The sequence below is a fragment of the Paralichthys olivaceus genome, chromosome 14 (genome assembly GCF_024713975.1).
Source record: "Paralichthys olivaceus isolate ysfri-2021 chromosome 14, ASM2471397v2, whole genome shotgun sequence".
NCBI lineage: Eukaryota > Metazoa > Chordata > Actinopteri > Pleuronectiformes > Paralichthyidae > Paralichthys > Paralichthys olivaceus.
This window is the reverse complement of record NC_091106.1, coordinates 14,679,726-14,701,721: the sequence shown is the minus strand read 5'-3', so window position 1 is coordinate 14,701,721 and position 21,996 is coordinate 14,679,726. Positions and strand designations below refer to the sequence as shown.

The 21,996-nt window shown below is 40.0% G+C and overlaps 4 protein-coding genes across 4 annotated transcripts; 3 read left to right on the top strand and 1 right to left on the bottom strand.

Annotated features, from left to right (window-relative positions):
* Nucleotides 1-1,038: 1,038 nt before the first annotated feature.
* Nucleotides 1,039-5,207, bottom strand: eif4ebp2 (eukaryotic translation initiation factor 4E binding protein 2). The gene is made up of 3 exons (XM_020096817.2): nucleotides 5,073-5,207; nucleotides 3,712-3,891; nucleotides 1,039-3,611 (listed from the first exon to the last, which is right to left on the bottom strand). The coding sequence occupies exons 1-3, from the start codon at nucleotides 5,203-5,205 to the stop codon at nucleotides 3,580-3,582; spliced, it is 345 nt and encodes a 114-aa protein (XP_019952376.1). The 5' UTR covers nucleotides 5,206-5,207; the 3' UTR covers nucleotides 1,039-3,579.
* Nucleotides 5,208-5,357: 150 nt separating this feature from the next.
* Nucleotides 5,358-10,637, top strand: ppa1b (inorganic pyrophosphatase 1b). Its single transcript, XM_020089670.2, has 11 exons — nucleotides 5,358-6,234; nucleotides 7,546-7,610; nucleotides 8,042-8,095; nucleotides 8,348-8,467; nucleotides 8,558-8,644; nucleotides 8,734-8,860; nucleotides 8,958-9,085; nucleotides 9,297-9,382; nucleotides 9,956-10,028; nucleotides 10,109-10,148; nucleotides 10,253-10,637. The coding sequence occupies exons 1-11, from the start codon at nucleotides 6,174-6,176 to the stop codon at nucleotides 10,282-10,284; spliced, it is 873 nt and encodes a 290-aa protein (XP_019945229.1). The 5' UTR covers nucleotides 5,358-6,173; the 3' UTR covers nucleotides 10,285-10,637.
* A 1,221-nt stretch (nucleotides 10,638-11,858) lies between these two features.
* sar1ab (secretion associated, Ras related GTPase 1Ab) lies at nucleotides 11,859-17,169 on the top strand. The gene is made up of 7 exons (XM_020087796.2): nucleotides 11,859-11,972; nucleotides 13,026-13,096; nucleotides 13,821-13,940; nucleotides 14,032-14,097; nucleotides 14,176-14,279; nucleotides 14,381-14,512; nucleotides 16,005-17,169. The coding sequence occupies exons 2-7, from the start codon at nucleotides 13,039-13,041 to the stop codon at nucleotides 16,119-16,121; spliced, it is 597 nt and encodes a 198-aa protein (XP_019943355.1). The 5' UTR covers nucleotides 11,859-11,972; nucleotides 13,026-13,038; the 3' UTR covers nucleotides 16,122-17,169.
* Nucleotides 17,170-17,661: 492 nt separating this feature from the next.
* tysnd1 (trypsin like peroxisomal matrix peptidase 1) lies at nucleotides 17,662-20,532 on the top strand. Its single transcript, XM_020087867.2, has 4 exons — nucleotides 17,662-18,940; nucleotides 19,390-19,520; nucleotides 19,646-19,831; nucleotides 20,024-20,532. The coding sequence occupies exons 1-4, from the start codon at nucleotides 17,859-17,861 to the stop codon at nucleotides 20,221-20,223; spliced, it is 1,599 nt and encodes a 532-aa protein (XP_019943426.2). The 5' UTR covers nucleotides 17,662-17,858; the 3' UTR covers nucleotides 20,224-20,532.
* The last annotated feature ends 1,464 nt before the right edge of the window (nucleotides 20,533-21,996 follow it).

Here is a 21,996-nt window from a genome sequence, read left to right as displayed (position 1 = left end):
CAGTATTGCAGGAGTCACTGTAATCTCTGCAGCACTGTTGAGATAAATAACAGGAATGAAATGATGTAATAAAAGTGCAAATGCATGCACAGATATACACATTTCACAATAATTTAGATGTATTCATGGTCAGATTAACACACTGGGGAGATGGGACCTGGGCTACACTTTGCACTTAGTCTCTATTGATCCCTTTCCTCAGCCATCACCCACCACGCTCTCTACATTGTTTATGTACTCTTTGTTTATGTCACTTTCCAATTCTAATTAAGTACAAAACACCCAGCAGAAACTAGATGGCATCTTCCTTATTTCCCTGTGCACCAAGAAACCCTTCTACAATGCTCAACCAGCACTATGCTTGTGTTCATTTGATTAAACACCATGCTGGAGTTTTAACTCAATGAATTAAATCAACATTTTTAAACAAAAGCAAACATAATTTTGGTGTATATTTGTTTGCAATGTCTGTTTTTACAAATAAATTACTAAAGCCAAATGACATCCAAGAAGAACGGCTCCAAAAGAAACACATGCTTCATGAATGTCACAATTCTCAAAATATTGATTCCAAGATTAAATGTGTGCAGTTTGAAAATGACCAGTCTGACCTTCTCTTCATATCCACTTTTGCAGTTTTACAGTACTCTAAGAAACTGTGGGTCATGTACACAGCTAATAACTAAACAGCATACATTTACATACATTACCCTTCTTTAAAGACAGTATTTGCTAATATGCATATATTAGTCTGTAAGAGAAATACAGTTGGTCACCTGAGGGAATAATTGGGTCCCATGAATGAGGGCATGAATGGGATAACAAAGAGATTTTATTTTTAGCTTGTTAATGAGCACTTGTGATGTGACATTTCTGATGAGGAGAGAGCTCCACTCTGCTGAGCATGAATCAGTGTAACTGAGGTAAAAGAACACTGTGTTAATCAAATAATGAGTGAACATATCTAGACATGTTGAATGACTCCATCTCTGTTTTTGTCTGTGTCTGAATAAGCAAACAAGCACACAAAACATCGCATTTTCTTTGTTACGGAACTTTATTGATCTCGCAGCAATAATGTCCACTGCCGTTGGAGATTCAGTGAAAATAAAAGTTGTTTAAAATCTGAACAGATGGTAACAGTTACTTTGTTCCACATCTCTTTCAACACAATGTTAAAGCCCTCATTGTCAAACCAAACTGATTTTATATAAATCTGCAATCCGAATGACTATGCTGTTATACAGAGCTTTATCGCCAAAATTAAAATGTGCAATGCAAATCGGGTTCAAGCAATCCCCTCGATGTACTCGACACCAAACATGGCCAGAGTTAATTACAAGCCCAAAAAAAAGGAAATTAAATAAAATCTATGAAATATATCGTGTCAGCCATTCAGTGGTTCCATTCACGCAGAGAAATTAATGAATGGATTTTAAATGCAACAAAAACACAATGTCTATCGTGATTTTTTTTTTGGGCCAAGTTCAGAGTTACTACTTGGACTGAGCACAATAAGCAGTAATGACTATGATGACAGACTAAATGAGCGCGTGGCGCTCTTTTAACCACATCACCCTACGTACTTCAGAATCCCAGAATGACACGAATGTCATCACACGTTCAAACTTCACAGCTGCATGAGGAAGGAAATTATGAAAGGAAAAAAAAACCCATAAAACCTATTTGTTTCTCTCTCAAGTGTTAAGTACAATGTTACCTATTCAATGTTACAGTGAAAAAATAAACATCTGTTGGAAAGTACAAATTGATGACAAGGAGCCTAGGTTTATAGTTACTGCATTTCATGTCAAGTAAGGCATGGGCAGACATGACACGTGAACAGGTAACGTAAAGTGGATTAAGGACACTGGGGACAGATTTGTAGATTAAGGGACAGCCTCCATCAAGCCCGGTTCAAACAGTGTTTCCTGGTTCCTTGACCAATCCAAAGGCTTGACAGCTCTTATTCCCAAACTAATCACCCTCAATACCAATAAACTGTATTCAACAATAAAATGCATATAAAACATCAGGATTTATTTCAAGTTTCTTAAAAAAATCTCATATTCCACCCATTAATTTAAATTTAACCTATTCCTATTTGTTCTACATGTGTAGCTGGTCTGGAGATTCAGAAAGTATTTACTCCTTTTCTTGGACCCTGTTCAGATCTGATATTAACTCTGTCCCGAGAGATCTGATCACAAGTGAACAGCGTGAAGTTTGTCTGTTCACACCCGACATTAAAATTTGTCCTGGAAGCATCTCCTGGATCTCACTTACCCGCTCTATATGCAAATAATCATTGACATCATTTGGTCTGTGAAGACAGAATGATGTTTTTTTTACGCAGTCTGACTTTACAGATGAGTCCAATGACAGCATTTGTGAGAGTGTGAGAGTGTGTGTGTGTGTGTGTGTGTGTGTGTGTGTGTGAGAGAGAGAGAGGAGTAGTGTACTAAGTGAATCAATGAGCTGAATGCAGGTATTAAGATTTGACTAATTTGAATTAAAGACCTGAATTTGGGGCAGACCCCTTGTGATCAGATTAATCAGGACGGATGTTACAGGTGTGAACACTCTTATGAATGAACACAACTCCCCCGCCAAAACAATAAACCAGTTAAGCCTAAGTAGGTTTTAAAAGTGTTTTCACGTTTCACGGCAGGGGGTAAAATGTGTAAATTAAATTTAGAGCAAGATCGTGACGACCAAAGAGGTTTGATTATTGATATATTTTTCTAAAATCTAATTTTAATGAAGAGCGTTTAGTTGATGGATTTACAATTAGCTTTATAGTAATAGTGGGAAATACAATTATTTGATGAATTAAAAAACGATCAACGTCACAGCCTAAGATTCACTTTAAAAAAATGTTCCTCTGAAAATCAGAAAGTTTCACAGGCTCGTGTTGCTTATGACAGCTAAAATCTTGGAATTGCATGAAATTATCGCCTAATTGGGAAAATGAAAACAAGTAGCATCCCTTTTACAGACCGTCAGGGGGAAACTAAACTGACCAAACAAACGATAATAGATTGTGGACCTTTTCAAGTAGTTCCAAAAACAAAAAAAGAAAAACAAATCACTTAAATAACATGCACACACAGGCCTGCAGAACCAAAGTCTGAATATGAATATCAAAGTTTTTGACTGATTCTAAGGCCAGTTTTAAAAAATGACCACTTCCTCCCCCAATTAACTCAGAATAGTACGGGTTTGACAGTGAGCTCTGTTGAGGATCCCGACTCAGAAAGCTGTAAAATGAGCACTGCAGTCGACTAATTGGACCTTGTGTCTGGGTACATAATATCCAGGCCTGAGTGGTTGTTGATTTGTACAGCGATGGGTGACCATGGAAATCTATACAAAATAAACCTTCCAGAGTTGGCAGCACTGTACCTGTATGCATGATATACTGACTCCCCATGGTTTACACACATTACATCCAGCAGTGAGACAGAGAGTTAAAGAAGATGGCTGCCATGAGGGCTCACAACATTGGATTCTACAAGCCAAGCCACTGGCACATGTGATGCCAGGTCATTTGCTTTTTGCTGGTGCTGTTCCTGTCAGTTAGATGTCCATTTCAAACTGAGCATCATCACCTAGAAAAAAAAAGAGGTGTGAGAGGATCAGGCTGGATTGTTTTAGAGAACTGGTGACGGCCAATACCGATAAAAAAAATTCCTATTACATGAGTCTTACCAGTTGTGGGCTTGCCATCACGGTGGTTGATATGGTTGTTGGCTTCGTTCTTCCTGTTCTCACGTAGGACATTTTGGCTGGTCACTCCGGGGATGACAGGCAGGTGAGCCGGCGGAGTCTGGGCCATGGGGGAGTTGCGCCTGTCCAGGAGGAACTTCCGGTCGTAGATGATCCGGGTCCCTGCAACAGGACAAACATTAAGTGTCAGTTATTCTGCTCCATCTGAAGAAATAAATGTTTAATTGGGTGATTAGTCAAATAATTGACTTTTCTGCAAGCACTTTCCTTTTGCTAAAGTAATCATTATAATCATCATCAGTCTCACAGTGATGGCCCCAGTTGAAATTTCCAAACCAAATAGGGCAAAAACAGTTAAGTGAAGAAAGGTGAATGTGAATCACCAGCAACATGAGCCAGCCAGTGATGACTTCACTTCCTCTAAGTCAGAGCACTGCTTATCAGCTGTGTGAGTCTTTCCTTTGTGCTGAAGTCCTGTCTGTCCAGTACTGTACCTGCTCTTTGTTTTCTGAGTCAGAATAATCTCCATTTTGATAGCATCGCAGTATACTTTTTTATTTGATTACCTACAAATGAATCTGATTTATTGTCCTTTTCCATGGTAAACTTCTAGATTCCTCATGGCAGGAAGACACAGGTGGAACCAGTGACGGCATTCATTTGTATTATCTGATTTCACTAAACTTAACCTTGGCCGTCCCAGATCACCTGTTTTACAAAACTGGTTTTCAACCGACTCAGTTCAAATTCTGACTGAAATGTTCATTTATAACCAGGATAAAAATATTCAGATGTGTGTTTGTGACGCACTGTTGAAACAACACCTGAACCACAAATCACTACCACAGCTGCTGGTGCAGCTGTTGAGCTCTTCTCACATTTTTAATGCTATAAATAATAATCACTTAACTTCAGAATCACCATTATTTTCTGAATCATGAAGGCAAATCAATCAATAAACATCCCTAGCAGGGATATACAGTGTCCATGCTAGAGTTACTGTACTTCCTTACATGCAATGTTGTGAATCATATGTTGCAAGACAAGCTGTGCTACAAACGACATGACACAGAGTTGACGTGTTTGCTTTAAGCTACATGTCACGACAATGACCAAGATTGACAAACCAAACGTTTCCTTAATCAGGCAGCGAGGCTTCCATCAGAATCTCTGCGCTGCAAACCAGCCAATCGGAGAGCGGCCTGGGAGCGTGTGGGCGGGGCCAGGCTTTGTTTTTGTTTTGAACAGGCCACAGTGACAGAAGCGCTCGGGTTTACTGAGAACACCTGCCCTCCATTTTGTTTCCAGACACATCCCGAAGCCCACACGGGCTGTCCCTTTACCTCCGGGGGTGGTGGAGAATAAAGTGCCTCCGGGGGTGGTGCAGTAGTCGTGAGGTAGCTGCGTTGTGTCGTTGATCAACACCGTCCTGGTCGGGATGGCCCTGCTCTCGCTCAGCTGACGACTGGTCGACATGTTCCGATTCGGTGGCAAATCCAGCAGCTACAGAAAACCGGGAGTGTTAGCAGTGGAAACCCGGGCCGATCCCCTCTCTCTTGAATCTTTCTGTCTCCTTTCGTCCTCCCAGCCGTCAGCTCCGTCCCCTCCCTCAGCAAGACAGGAAGAGAGACAGGCTGCTGGCGGACGTGACGTCATCAGGCCGCCAGCGTCTCTACTTCTCGAAAATAATAATAATCTGTGATATCATATATTGTCTGTTCTGATTCATCACATTCAGCTTGTGTTCGTTTATGTGAAAGTTTGTTTATGACCCCTGTTTATTTCTATTTGTTTATGTAAGTCAATGTGGGCTTTATGTCGTTTCTCTCATAAGTAAAGTTTATTTAAAAGATTGTGGTGGCGCATTTTAAAGATAAGAATTGTATATTGACTTCATTGTAAACCAAATACTTTTGTGTGGTAAAATTCTATAAATGCAGAATGGCAAATATCACCCCAAATCTTACAGGTTTTCTCTATGAATTTAAGAATAATCTAACAAGACTCTACACCTTATAGACACCAAAACCAAGACTGTACAAATATACATTACATTTTATTTTCTCTACTTTGTATTATGTTAAAAATAATTTATTGATCAAAAAAGATGTATCTACTGTTTTATTTTTAACTATACACACTAAGATTAGATTTAAACAACATAAATTTACTATTCAATATATTATTCAGTTGAGTCTAAAAAGTACAATTGAATGGAAACAATGGGGAAATCAATGTGTCAAAGATACTGGCTCATTGTCACAAAATTTACATTTATAATCCTCCCAACGCCAATATTTCCGATAGTCCGTGAAGGCGTCGTTGACAAACAGCGCATGCGCGGTTTTCGATCTAGCCGCCTCTGCTCACTCTGACCCTCGCTAACTCTTGTTCCGCCGCCATCCTCCATCCAGCACCTTCTCAGCCTCGTCCTGCAGCCAGACATGAGCTTCACCGTGGAGGAGAGGGGGGCCCCGAACTCCCTGAGCTTCCGCCTGTTCTTCAGTAAGTGCAGCACGAGCGGCGCGGAGGAAGTTCTCTGTGTGTTTTACTTCTTCTGAGGAGCCGGAGCCTCTCAGGCCAGCGAACCTCCCACGTGTCGTTTATTCATCTGCTGTCGCTTGTTTATTCAGCTCATCACTAACAGCCCGGAGCCTCTGGAACTAAAGCTAATGTCCGCTCGTTTCAAAAGATAAATATGAGGGGTCTGGTTGTTGTGAGTGAGCGAAGCAGCTTCGCCGGCTCAGAGCTCCAGTGAGATGGCGTGATTAGTGAATTTCTACGTGTCACGTCGTCGACCTGACTTGCATCAGATTTCCTGCGTGAACTTGGCGGAGGAGAGATGATGTTTCCGGAAAATTATAAAACCATACGAGTCAATGCCCTCTCTGATTAGAAGACCTTATTAACCCACTGATATTGATAGGAGCAGACTGTGGGATGATTATTAACCGCATGGTGATGATGTTTTTCTGTTATAGTTTGTTGCAGTAATTATTATCACGATCATTAACATTTTTCAAATCTGAGCCAGAAATTTAAAACCTATTATGTATCAAACCTTCTCATCGCCCCTGCCCAGTGCAAATGCAATATATTGATATTTTTAAAGTGTGTTTTGTTTTTATCGATTAAAATCATATTAAGATAATTACTGATGTTGTTTTATTGCCCTGGCCTTATTTGTTGTTCTTGTTATTAGTAAAAATTACACGTGCCAAATAAGTCAACTTTTTAATATAAGACTTTAATTAAATTAAATGAAGACCATGCTAATTGTAATAATCACATATAATAATAATAATAATAATAATAATGATAAAAAATAATAATGATACTAATTAATAATCACTGATTTAGTTTTCTTGAATTGCTGAGTTTGATTTGGATTTTATTTACTTTGCTATCTTTGCACTTTCATTCTGTTCAGCACCTTGTAACTTTGAATAGACGCTTTAGAAATAAGATTCATTATTATTACACAAGTCAAATAAGCCCCTGGACGCAGCAGTTTGAATATTTATAGTAACTGAAATAAATGGCCCCTATAGCCACCAGGTTGCAAATTGCTTAACACACTGTCAAACTGGCTCTACTTGTTCCATTTTGTTATCTGTGCAGAAAGCTACCCCTTCAAAGTGAAAGTAAACTAATGAAAGCCTGTGTCTTCGATTTCAATCTCATGGGAAATGAAGGCTCCATTTTCTTGGTGTGGCTACTCAGTTGTTGTCACATATTATTACACATATATATGTATAATAACAGCACTTGTATCTACCTGCCTCCACCGAGCTAATGTATCTTTCTGTTTTACAGAAAATGCTGAAGGAAAATACATCTCGCCATTGCACGACATACCAATGTATGCTGACGAGAGCCTGGTAATGTAGCATCTGTTGCCTTTATGCCATTAAATCTGTAGACATGTGTGCACCCTTTAAATCTACCCACTGGTTAAACTCCACCTGTGGTGCTGCCATGAATATTGAGTTTTTGCAGCAAAGGTAGTGAAGTGCTTGAGGTAATGCGTTCGAGAATAGCGAGGTCATAGTCTAATCGTGAAGGCAGTGGCCTTTACTCCGTATATTCTGAGTGCTGTGTCAATATCTGTGTAAACTGCAGATTATTTATTATCTTATCGTCCTGAAACAATATATGCTCTTTATGGTGACGTTTCAACCAAAGCAATAATTGAATAAAACACAGAATGTCACACATTATTTAAGGATGTTATACTTTGAAGTTGTGTCAACTTTAGTTGTGTAATAAGCTGTTTCATAATAACTGAATGGCTGATTCTTGTCTCTTACAGAACATCTTCCACATGGTTGTTGAAGTACCAAGATGGACAAATGCAAAGATGGAGGTATGAATCTGCTTTTAGCTTCACCACAGTGTGTCCAACAGGTTTTTAAAGTTTTCACTGCTTTTATGACCTGTGGAAGTAAAATAATCCTTCAGTTGAAAGTTAAACATTTAGATTCTGAGATGAGTTTTAGCTTTCTCATTATCTAAACTAGTGCTGGTTGTAAACCTGCCTGTGTGGAATGACCTGTTTGCTTGGCCTGTGGTGATGCTGGTTGCAGCTTTCAAAAGTAACAGCATAATTTATTTTCAGATTGCTACCAAAGACCTCCTGAATCCCATAAAGCAAGATGTGAAGAAGGGCAAGCTGCGATATGTTGCCAATGTTTTCCCACATAGAGGCTACATATGGAACTATGGAGCCATTCCTCAGGTTAGCAAACATTTCTGATGGTGATGTGTTCTGTCCTGCAGTGTTTAAACTGCACAGCACATTTTTTATATTTGTTTTGTAATGTTTCAGACCTGGGAAGATCCCAAACACAAAGACGGAGACACTGGCTGCTGTGGCGACAACGACCCCATCGATGTCTGTGAAATCGGCAGCAAGGTAAAACGCTGGCAGGGGATTTTGCAGCTCATCGATGTCATTGTTTGTTTTGTAAATACATTGAATTAAAAAAAGGAAATCTCTTCCAGGTGTGCTCCCGTGGGGAGGTCATCAAAGTGAAGGTACTCGGGGTCCTGGCCATGATCGATGAGGGTGAGACTGATTGGAAAGTGATTGGGATCAATGTGGAGGACCCTGAAGCCAAAGACTTGAACAGTAAGCACCACAATTTATTTGAGCCACTGGCCGTTTTCTCGCCCTGTGTCTGTTTGAGAAGTCCGGCATCTGAACACCTGTGGTTGTCCATTTTCAGACATCAGTGACGTCCAGCGCCTGAAACCCGGCTACCTGGAGGCCACAATCGACTGGTTCAGGAGATACAAAGTGCCTGATGGGAAACCAGAAAACCGCTTTGCCTTCAATGACGAGTTCAAAGACAAGGTGTCCATCAAACACACCTTTTTATTTATTTTCTTACTTAGATTAATCTCCAGCACTTGACTACTTTGTCAAAGTCTTTAATTTGCACTGCTCTGGGAAAGTATGGTTTCAAGGAAATACAAGTTCTTGTACTCAATGTAATGTGCAGATTTTCATGCATGAATGTCATAGTTAATATTTAATCTAACAGTTAGTGTTTCTTGTGTTTCAGGACTTTGCCATTGAAGTTATCAAGAGCACTCACAACTTCTGGAAGGCCCTCATCTCCCAACCGACCAACGGTGGTGAACTGAACTGGTAGGATACACACAACATTTCTCTTAAAGCTTTGACTTCATCTTGAAATATATTGAGTTTAGAAGTCTATAACTCATCTATAGGTATACAGTATATACACACATATCACAATTTCAATTCCCAATAAAAAATTGATAGAAACATTTTATTTTAAACCTTTTAAATCCAAAGCGTGATCATAGATTCTCCCAGTATAGTTTGTTTCACTTATGCTACAGCCCTTTGGTCACAACATTGCATTAGCATTAGCAAATAGCAGTAAGTAACCGTTTATCTGCAGCTGCACCCTCAAGGCACCATGGCCTTGGGCAGAGGTGATGACTTGTAGTTTCCAGTTTTGTCCTGGTTGACTTGTAAAATGAGTTATCGTTACATTATTAATACATTATTTAAATGAGTCTTTGTGGTTATGTTAATGACGATCTTAAAAAGTCAACACTTAATAGTGAAACAGTTTATCAACATTTCAAATGAAAAGTGCCCTTTAAAATCCAAAGTCAAATCTTGGATTTGGAGAATTGTGACACCACCAATATTTTATTCACACATGAATGTGTTTTTTTTTTCTTACAGCAAAAACACCTGTGTCTCGGTAGGAGACAGCTGTCACTGCTGCTCAGCGGATGAGGCGAAAGCTGCTGTTGATGTAAGTAACGTTCCATTTTTCAACGTAATTAATTTGAACTGTAGGCTTAATTCATTCTTGATGTTTCGCTCTGTTTTTAGATGCATCCTTGTGGAAAAGAGGAATGTATCCCCTCATCAGGTAGAAACTTCATACATACTTGTGTCGGTATTGATCAAATATAGAGAATGTGTCTTGTTTCTTTTATCTGTTGAGAGACTGACTGTTGTTATTCTGTTTTACAGTAGATAAATGGTTCTACTATGAGAAGAAGTAATCAGGAGCCTGTTTGGACTGGAGCAGACCACAAGGCTCATTTCTCACAGGACTACTTGATTATGGCCTTATATCAGGAACCAATGGGACGGCAGGATGGGTCGTGGGTGTCGGGTGTTGGATTGGCTGGTTTTCCATGTAGATGGAGAGAGGTAGTGATAATTTCTCTAGTGAAAGAGAAAAGTTGAAAAAAAAGCACTCGTGTATTGACCAATTAATTTTCACTTATTTAACAAAGATCTCGTTGGAGATGTGCTTTCATAACAAAGATCATGTACTTTGCAGAGTAGATATTTGTGTCCTGTATGAGATATGAACTGCTTTAATAAAGCTTTGCTCGTTAAATTATCAAAAGTGTGTGTTCATTTATTTCATCTATTTGTTTTTCCTGAAAAAATACAAAACGTGGCACTTGTTGAGTTCAGGATAAGTAAGAAGTTATGTTTGTCTGTGATGCTGTGGTACACAAGATACATTAATGAGGAGTGTGAAGGGAAAAAAGCCAAAATTGTAATCCTTTGCATTGTTATAATACTGCAGCCTAGTGGTCAGTGCCAAATACTACCCTTCTTTTTGTTTACTGGGATGCTCAGTGTTTTCACAACTGGCCAAAATGTAATAAATGTGTTTTACCAGGTATCGTTTCCCCATTCATAATAGTAGTGGTAAACAAATAAAGGTGAACTCTCTGTTCTTCACATTTTGTTCAAGACCTCGCAAATAAGATCTCAAGGGCTTCACCCTAATGAATAAATGTTCACAAAAACAATAAAATGCATTCATAAAACTAAATAGTATCCAGATATATTTTTGTAACTAAAGATGGCAGCTTATTTTAACACTAATTTGGCAAATGTATGTTTTATGTTGAATTTTGAGATTTGAAATGTTATGGGTTATCCTCAAAGGATAAGCAGTGACGAGTTCATGTAATGCACTGTTCATTGTTTGTGAGTAACCCATTTTATATCCCTTAAAGCAACATTAAACTACATCTAGCTTAAACTACATTAAATTTAGTTTGCAGGTGTTACTGGTAAAGAAAGTGATAAAAAATGTAAACCCCCCCCATCAACCATGTGTGCCCAAAAGTCATTAAACAGTCTTAAAGCTGTATCGCTCAGTTTATATTGCTTTATTCAAAACTCTGTGCACACACTTACCTTTATGTCCCTGCTATTAGAACAGGTGTGTCTTGATTATAGGCAATAATATTATTTCCAATGTGTATATGAGTTTAATTGCCTATGTCTAATATACTTCTTTTTTATATTTGGAAGCTACACTGTAATTAACATGATTTGCAGATAGATTATTAATATAATGAATAAAACAAATATATCTTGACACTTATTCTCGGGATTATTGTGCATTCATTTGCTTCATTCCTTATATTGTAACTAATCCACGGTGCAGGATTATATTTATATTTTTTATTTGAGGAGAAAACAACTCGAGAGATTCAGTGGATGTTGTGTGATCGTGTTTACAAAGAAACAGAAGAAAAGATAAAACAAACATAATCAAATAATAAACTAATAACAAGAGACAGGCAGTGCCCCGCCCCCTGCGTTAGTCAGTGTGACGTGTTTCCGGTGTCCTGTCAAAGTTGCGGGCTCCATGTCAGTGGACGGGACAGACACACCGACCAAAAGCCAACAACAGACCGAGGACAGACAACTTCATCAGGTAATAAAACCACAGACATACGCGTTAGTATTTATAGCCTCGTTGACCACCCCCCCACTCTGTTGTAAAGTTCTGAACTAATAAAGTTGTGTCTGTGGAGCCAGGCTGCTGCTTGTTGTTTACCACATTTATCATGTTTTACCGAAGTGACGCGACATCACAGGAACACACAGGAATCATCGTTCAGCAGCCTGGCGTGTTTTTAATCTTCTTATTCATGTGTACGTGTTTTAGAGAATTGGTTTGAGATTTGCGTGAAAACCTGCGGCTGCTGGTTACATGACCGTGGTGTGTGGATTTGACCAAGGACTTAAACATCATGTTTTTCACACGGAGTCTGGTGTGTACAAGTGACCCAGTTGAAATAATTTCCTAAAGCCTTAGTCACTGGAGGCCTCACTAGTAAAGCACTTCAAGTTCCACATAGTGACAGGTGTGTGAGTGTGTTAGTGTGAGTGTGTTAGTGTGAGTGTGTTAGTGTGAGTGTGTGTGTGAGTGTGTGAGTGTGTGTGTGTGCGTGTGTGTGTGCGTGTGTGTGTGTGTGTGTGTGTGTGAGTGTGTGTGTGAGTGTGTGAGGGACGCTGGGGGTAACAGATCAAGTGTCCTTGCCACAACCTGTCGTATAAATAGTCAGAAGAAGATCAGATGTGACTGAGTGAGGCAGCTCGCTGAATACACCAGCATTCAAAAAATCATTTAAAAACTTGTTGGCTGTTAAGTTTGTTCTTCTTTTTCCTTTTGTGCTTTAAAGCTTGTGTGATTACACAGAGCTTACACATGCCACCAGAGTAATCCAGGGTTATAGGAATAATGATCAACAATGGGCTTCAGTGCTTGAATCTGCAACGCAACCGTGTCCTTTTGCAATAGTTGGTTAAAATTCTGTGCTCCTTTGTCAGTGTGTGCTGTGTTGTTATCTGGAGCACGATCTGATGGTCACAGTCTGACAGAAGATTAAACATGAACTAATCACTGATTTATACCTCATGTGTTCATTGCTGTGTTATTATTCTTTAATGTGACAATGAATAATTTCAGTCTTCTGTATTGCAGGCGGTCAACAGACATGTCTTTTATATTTGACTGGATCTACAGGAGCTTCAGCAGCGTCTTACAACTCTTAGGTAGAGTACTGAACAGTGCAACTTCAACACTACAACTTCCTAAAGTCCAAGATTAACTATAATGGAACAAAAATAACATAAACAAATTAAAATGGCTGTTGCTCGTGAACCTCACAGTTGTTAATGCAAATAAAATAACAGTAATAATAAGTGTGAAAATGTGAAATGTGTGACTCTTTTTCTGTGTGAAGAGGCAGTACACTTTGAGTGAAATTCATCGCCATCAGCTTTTTAATGTATATGCTTTCATATGCAGACAGCAGTTAAAAGCAATTGGACTTTCTTGATAAAAGAAACTAGTCAGACTGTTAACAGTGCACAGCGAACAGATATCTGCTGGCTATACAACAGAAGCTGCAAAATATTTGGAGTTGCCCCCAGGCTGATTCATCATTAAACGATAGCCAGGGCTCCAAGATTGATTAGCATAACAAATTCAGATAAAATCACACAAAACATTATCACACAAATTATTCTTATTTTACAAATAAGTCCAGGTATATCTCTAGAGAGAGAAAAATTACAATTGTAAAAATGTTCTACTTGTATTTTGGTATAATAGAAATAAAGGAACAAATGTCTAATTTAAACATAGATTTACCATAACCTCCTGAATAATATACAATTGTTGGTGTTTGTAATTACTGTGGTGGAGAATGATACAAGTTTACAACGAAGTTACATTGAATTCTCATAATTCAGTTTCTCATATTTGTACCATTAGGGTTGTACAGGAAGAGTGGCAAGCTGGTGTTCCTCGGACTAGACAATGCTGGAAAAACAACGCTGCTGCACATGCTCCGAGATGACAGACTAGGGCAGCACGTGCCAACGCTACATCCAAGTACATCCAGCAGTTTGACATGTTGTCAGTTCAGCATTCTGCCTTGTGTTTGTTGCTTTCCTTAAAGTCAGTGCTTGCCCTCTGTCCTCAGCATCTGAGGAGTTGACCATCGCCGGAATGACCTTTACGACGTTTGACCTTGGAGGTCACACACAAGGTATAGCACTGAGGAAAGAATCAGTTTGAGTCGCCGCTCAAGTGTAACATGAATAATGAGACTGTTTTGCCCTCACAGCAAGAAGGATCTGGAAGAACTACCTCCCGGCCATAAATGGTATCGTCTACATGGTGGATTGTGCAGATCATGAGCGACTAGCAGAGGCTAAGATTGAACTGGATGTAAGTATATTGATTTTACATGACACACAATACACTTTTAAAGCTTTCACTTGAGGCTGGAGCAAGCTGCTCACTGATAACATGACCCCTCTCGTGTGAAGGCCCTGTTAACAGATGATACCATCTCCAACGTACCGGTTCTCATTCTGGGGAATAAGATAGACCGTCCAGAGGCCGTCAGTGAAGACGCACTGAGGGGCATGTTTGGTCTTCATGGACATACGACTGGGAAGGTACTGCATACATTCAGAGACTGACTAAAATAGGCTAAAATGCACATAGACTTCAAGTGTGGAAAGTGAAGACAATGCAGGAGTGTCCTGTACCTGTATTTCCTAGAATTACCAGCAGAGGACGCCTCCACTTGTTGTAAAAAGAAAACATTTTTTGAGAGGAAGTTATTTCTCACTTGATTTATAACATCAGGGGCATTTATGGTCTCAATACCTAGTTTCAATTCTTCCTCAATACAACATGATGTTCACTTTTTAAATTATGGTCCCATTTATCTTAATATAGTGTGGATACCACGTGATTGACAGCTAGGATTGTCCAATGGGTGCAGGTCAAAGGTGTAGGTGGGCGTGCAGTGTCCTTAAACTCTTAGTCAGGCTCAAATATGGTTACTTTTGGTTTCAAATGACCAAGATGGCACTGCCCAAAATGCCAAATTCGAGGTTTCCTAGCGACAGTTCACAAACGTGTAGGTACGTCACGATGAGTTGCCGCTTGCACACATGACGTGATAGAAAACTCAAGTCTGTTTTTTGCTTTGTTGTTGCATCCACCTGTATGCTGGAAAGATGTAGAAACAATACAACTGCACATTTGCTTTAGTCACAGAAAATCTCCCTCCTGTGCTTTAACATTCACACTTTCTCATCCATGTTGCATGGTTGTTCAAGGATTTTATATAATAGCAACAGTGAGCTTCACTTATCTCACAAGGCCAGATGTACCTCACTTTCAGCACAGAAGCAGAATTGCTACTGCTCCCGTTGTTGTTCTGAGACAGTTTAATATTCTATGTTGTGAATTTCCAATTCAAAATCTGAATCGCCAAGGGCAGATAAAAATGAGCTGAGATCACCACTGCTGTTCTTAAACACAGTGGCAGTGGGGGGCGGTGTGCTGTTGAGAAGCATTACCTGTGTTATGCAGATTTTTCATTGTTAGTGTAAATCTCCTCAAGCACCTGCTGTTTCTTGGCAGAGGAGCCAGGAAAAGAGAGAGAAAGGAAGCAGGATTTTGTAGTGAGCCATTACAAAGGTCTGTCTCAGTGATCTGCTGCTCCACAAATAAAAAACCCTACATGTTTTTATACATGTTCAGGGTCCAGGGGGAAGTATGCTGAGATGCTGTTTATTGTAATTTAATAAAAACATACATTACGCACTATATGATACAAAACATTACAGCACATCCAATAAAATAAATACAGAAACAAGCACACATATAAATAAAACAAACTTAAATTTTACAGAAGCCATTAAATAATTTAAAAAAAATTAAATTTACAATACCAATATTTTCAAAAATTCAAATAGTTCTTGATTCATCTTAAAAAATAAACATTTATCCAGCAAATATATTTGTATTTATAATCTGGGGATAATGTTCAACCCAAACATAATGTTTAAAGATGTAAGATTAAGAAATGATCCTGAAATGTTTGTGTCATGAATTCGAGTCAGTGTATTTAGATGTATTTTTGTTTCCTTTCAGGGCAAAGTGTCTCTGAAGGAGCTGAATCTGAGGCCAATGGAGGTTTTCATGTGCAGCGTGCTGAAGAGACAAGGATATGGAGAGGGTTTCCGCTGGCTCTCTCAGTATATCGACTGATTCACATTCAGATTTACCAAGCTGCCTGTCGGTACAAAAACATGTTCCACACCAAACTACCTGCCACTAAGAGATATGATAGACTGTATTTATGATTTTTGACTGTGCCAGGAAAAAGTGTTTCAGATCATGTTTTTAACGTCTATTTGTCTTATCAATCATAGCACAGCAATTTTAAGATGAGTTACAAATGCTGTGGGTTTTACCTTGACTTAAAGCCTGTAGGAAATGTAGTCCTCGCCATGAACCAGCTTCTGACCCCGTTTTATTTTTGTGCTGGTGTTGACTTACAGTGAAGGTCATTCAGAATAACATTCTGGGGCTGGGACTTACTCTTCCTTGATTAAGAATTAAATAAAAAACTGTGTGGCACCATAGATAATTAGCTGAGATAAAACATTACATATTCTGTATGTTTTTATTCAGTTTTAACCAAATGGTAATCTTGAAATACCGTTAACAAAAAAAGTTCTCATGGAAAGTTCTGCAGTGTTTTAGTATAATATTTGTTAATGAGAAAAGTGCCAATACCGTAGCCTGCTACCTCCAAAGCTGAAATTTGATGCTGATTGCATGTTTTTTTTCATTCAATGAAGATGTTAACCACTACAGGCCAATTATACAAATGCGACCATAAGTGCATTAACTGACTTTTTTCTGTGAGGAGCTTCGTCAACAGAAACGTGTTAAATAACTGCAGTATGTGTTTACTGCATGAGCACAGCAGGATGATGAAACCCACTCGTTCTTGTCAGCCTACCTGTTTTCACAATGGCTACTTAATGTGACGCGACTCAGGTACTTTGTGATTAGTTGCTGCTTACAAACTGCAGTGATATTATGAGAGTACTTGGGTAGTGTTAAACATACGGCACACAAAATGCTATGCATGAATTTTCCAGTTGGTGCAATACTATACATTATTTTGTATATAATCTGTTATTTATATTTTGCAATATGATGGGCATCTGTTACAAAAGGCAGGTTATATTGTTATTGAACACATGTGAAGGTGGAGCACAATAAATATTTTTGACAAAAGTTGAAATCTTTGTTGTATGACTTATTTTTATAAGGGGCAAATGTTTGATATAAGTAATTACATTATTTAAACACATTTATACTACTATTATACATTGATAATAATGTTTTTTTGTTTAGAGCATTAACCAATGGTCAAAGACACTTAATTAAAAAATTGAGAATTAAAGCAAATAACAAATATAAACATCATTTATCACATTTTAAATAAACACATTTATTATTATTAAAGATCCGTTTTTGGGTGATATCTTGTTCCAATGATAAAATACTTATATTGCTACGTAATTACACATATTATTGTCAAAAGTGTAGGACACAAATATAACTTTAACATCAGGAACATGTGGACACTGGTGTTTTCTGTGTGAGACGTGTTTTTTGTGTTGAAAGACATTGGACCTGCTTCCTCGTTTCCTATTGGCTCGGAGCTGCTCGTGTTTGCATTCTGACTAATCACGTTGAGCAGTGGGTGTGGTTTATTTCCGTGCACCAATGAGAGACAACCAGGAAACCAGCAAACGGAAGTGGAGTTCTTTAACACGAATTAAACGAAACACAACAGTTCAAAGTCGTCGCTGTGAGTTTGCTGTGTTGACTCAACATGGCAGCTTGTGTCCTGGCCTCTCCACCGGCCGCTAGCTGCCTGTGAAGTGCTGCTTTTACCGGTGTGAGCTCAGCGTGGGTAGGTGAAGCATGGAGCTGCAGGAGGTGGAGAGGCGCTGCTGTGTGGTCAACGTGTCCCCGGCTTCCTCAGAGAACAAACCGGTCAGCTGCAGCGGAGTTATCGTCCACCCTCAGACCGGAACCGTGATATGTGCCAGCCTCCCGTTTTCACGTTTCATCACCGACAAAGAGCGCTTCTCCTCGGCCGGTGAGTCCAGCTTCCTGCCCTCGCGCAGCTTGACCGACAAACTGAGAATCCGCGTCAGCTTCTCCCCTCAGCGAGATGTGGACACCGGCCAACAGGCGCTCGCACCCTCCCGGTCCAGAACCACACGTCAGCGGGAGGTCCCCGCCCGGCTGCTGATGCTGGTGAACTGCCTGGAGTTCAGACGAGCTTTCCGGGCTGTCTTCCAGGATGCTGACCGGTGGCGTTTCCATGGCGACGAGGAGGATGAGGATGCGGAGCTGATCAGGGATGCTCACTTCCTCAGCTGGTTCGCTGTGCTCCAGACAGGTGAGGTCCGGAGCAGCCCAAACTCAGTGAGGAGCGTCCCCTGGCAGAGCAGCTCATCCCTCCTGAAGGGCAGCCCAGTTCTCGCCTGTGGTTCGCCGTTCGGCTCCCTCTGCGTGGACCTCTTCCTCAGCACACTCAGCAGGGGCATCGTCAGCAACCTGGCCGGAGAGGACAACGCCGTCATCCTCACAGACGCCCGCTGTTTGCCAGGCACAGAGGGTGGAGGCTTGTTTTCAGTGGAGGGTGCAGACGATGTGCGTCTCGTTGGGCTGATAGTGTCTCCGTTTGGCTGGAAGGCCAACGAGTGGATAGGCCTCACCCTGGTCTGCTCTGTCCACTTGATCTTCAGGAACATCATGAGCTGCACGAGCACTGAAGATCCACTCCGAGATGTCTGGCTCCATCAGGGAGAGGCCGGCCTCCGCATGTCCACCACAGCCCACGAGTCAAAGGCTGGGAAATACCCTACTGTGTGCTTCGTGGACAGCGGCGAGTTGTGGGGCTCAGGGGTTGTTGTCACCCCTCATCTGGTTTTAACCTGCCGGCATGTCGTCAATGGGAAGTCGACCGTCAATGTGAAGTTCCATCACAGGGACAGGTGACGGCACATTCACTGTCCTCATGAACATGTCCCTCTTTGAACAGGAAGGGATTTGGTTCAAAAAGAAGGGATAATGGATCAGTAGACTGTAGAATGATTTCAGCTACTGTTAAAAGTTATCTCTTACATCTGCATTTATCCTTTAATGACATTTGAAAATAAAACTTAACCTTATTTAACTGTAAAAATAGTCATATTTAGTTTGTGGTTCTGGAAGCCCCCCGCCTCAAAAAACAGCCTCAATGGCAGCACTTCTCTCCAAAATTAGAAGAATCCACAGATATTGTCATCACGTTTTTTCCATCTGTTCGGCTCTGGATAGTTTGCAGGTGTATGGACTTTGTGGACTCTTCATATTAATCACAACCAACTTCAAACTGAATGTAGATGTAAAGTGTAATGTCTGTACTTATTTTGGATTCCTCAGTGAGTTCTCTCTTCCACAGAGTCAGTAATGTTGTGGGTGTTGTGCTGTTTTCCACGAAAGCGTCTTCACCCTATGATCTGGCTTTAGTGGAGCTCGGAGACTCTGTCCCAGAGACCGCGGTCCCTCAGATGGCTCAGAGTTTCAACCCAGGTTTGATTTCATTTGTTGGGTGGAATCATTTCTTTGGAATAGCCCCTTGCTTCATATTCTCTGTTTCTTTACACCAATGTAACAGTTACAAGAGTGATTGTTCAGTTGGGTTTGTCTGCCTGCAGGTGAATCTGTAGTTGTGGTGGGCTATGGAGGGTTAGGTCAACGCTGCGGTCCATCCCTGACTGGTGGTGTCCTCTCCAAAGCCATTAGCTGGAAATCCCAGCCTGTGATGCTTCAGACTACTTGTGCAGTACAAGCAGGGGCCAGTGGGGGTGCTGTAGTGCGGAAACTCTCGGGAGAGCTGCTGGGTAAGAAACCCCCTGCAACAAAATCCTGTATTCTTTTTGATCAGTGGGGGGCATATGATGACCACAGGAAAAACAGAACCCGTTCACCACACATGAGTTGGGGGAAAGGCAGCTATGCCCAGCAGACTGCTCTCCCTGCACTGCTGTATCTGCAGTTTTAACACAGTGTAATGAATATCTGCTGTTCTGCAGGTCTTGTGTCCAGCAACACCAGGGACCTGGCTGCCAAAGTGACCTACCCACACCTCAACTTCAGCATCCCAGTGACTGTTTTCCAGAGACTGGTGCAGCGTTTTCAACAGACAAAGGACGTTAATATGTTCAGGATGTTGGACACCGCAGAAAAAGAAGTCAGGAGGGTGTGGAGACTACAAGCTCAAAGCAAAATATAACTGAGGCACCCTCAGATGAACAGTTAGATCATTCAATTAAATTTACTTACATGTAAAATCACTTAGACAATCAAAATTAAAATTATGCGCATCTTTTTGAAACACTTTTAAAATACATAATTTAACTTTTTACACCTTGTTGCAGATCATAAATAACTGCAACTGAAACAAAAATAATGAATTCTTAATGTTGATATGGTCACACAGAATCATGAGGGCGTAATGTTAACATCCAAATTACTTTAATACCTGTAGTGATTTTTTATTTGTACAGTAATTCAATTAATAAAGTAATTTATTTGTGTATCATTCAGTGTATGCTGTGTGTATTACCCAATATAAACATGAACATAAATTGAACTACAAATTTAAGGCTGAGTAAAGGAAGGCCCATACCACCAATACCTCTCCAGAATATTATATAAAATCAATGTGTGAATCGGACACTGGGAGCATTAGTCATTATACAGCTGCAGCATCAAGATATCTATCAGTATATGTTCAGATTTACACCTGGCTCTCTTCCATATGGCTGGTTTTCAGAGAGCAGGAGGAATATTCAGCATAACAAGCTGACAGGCTGCTGAAAATGATTGGTCCCTTTGGGTAGCCACAGGACTTACTGTTAGTATCAGGTATTCAGACATCTGTTGGCAGATATACCCACTCGAAGCTATAACACATTTAAGGTTTCATCCACTGGGACGCCACCGATAATGATTTTCATTATCATAGAAATGTGAAACTGAGGTTTCGGAGGATGGCAACTGTCAGTTTTTTTTATTACATATTAGAGTTTTCTCAGCCTGAGCTCCAGAGGATGTTCGTAACATACTGTAAGGTTTTTATTTCACTGTCCCCAGACTGAATACTTTTTGGCAGTTTTCTATTAGGCATTGTGCTTTTAGAAGTGCTGATGCAAACCTGCGCCTGTATCTTGTTTCTGCTGGTTTCCCGAAGCATTAAGATACTTGCCACTGCAGAGAGGTGAGTCAAGAGGAGCCAACAATAAGGTCTGCTCCTCTGAGAGAGACACTGAGAGGAGACGAATGGCTTTGAAACTGACCCTCATGAGAATTAAAACAAGTCTTTGAAGGATGGGCTGCTAACACATGCATTACAACATTATGTTCAGTTCAGAAAAATGTATATTTTTAACACTGACAACTAGAAATGAACAATCACATTTTCTTTGTATATCCCATATTCACAAATCACAATTTGCCTCATAGGGTTTAACAATCCTCGGTCCTTAATCCTCAACTACAGATAATGTGGATTAGTTTTAAACTAAACAAGTCGCCTAAATATCTATCAACAATAAGTACAGTATAATTAAAAAATTGATGTTTTAAAAATGATTAAAATGAGAAAAAAAGCAGTTTGTTCACCAGAGAGGAAGCTGGCAAAAGATGTCAATCTCATGGTGGTGGAGGAGAATAGTTCAAGAACCACTCAAGTCAGCAGGCTTCATCCTCCGAACACCATTATTTTGTGACAAGGTGTCAGTACGATATTTCAGCCTCAGCCAAAGGGATTGACTGAATAACAATGACATGACCAAACCATATGACTAACATGGCTAATATATTATAAAAACATTGGTGAACAGTACATTTTTTCACATAGAGGTTAAATTGAAAGTATCATTCAAGAATAAATACTGTGTTTTTACAGACAATACTCTCAGAGTTGTAATCCCCTTGCTTGTGCTTCATTATTCAAGATTATTGTCCAATAACTGGAAAAGTATCTTTCACTTGTGTAAGTTAC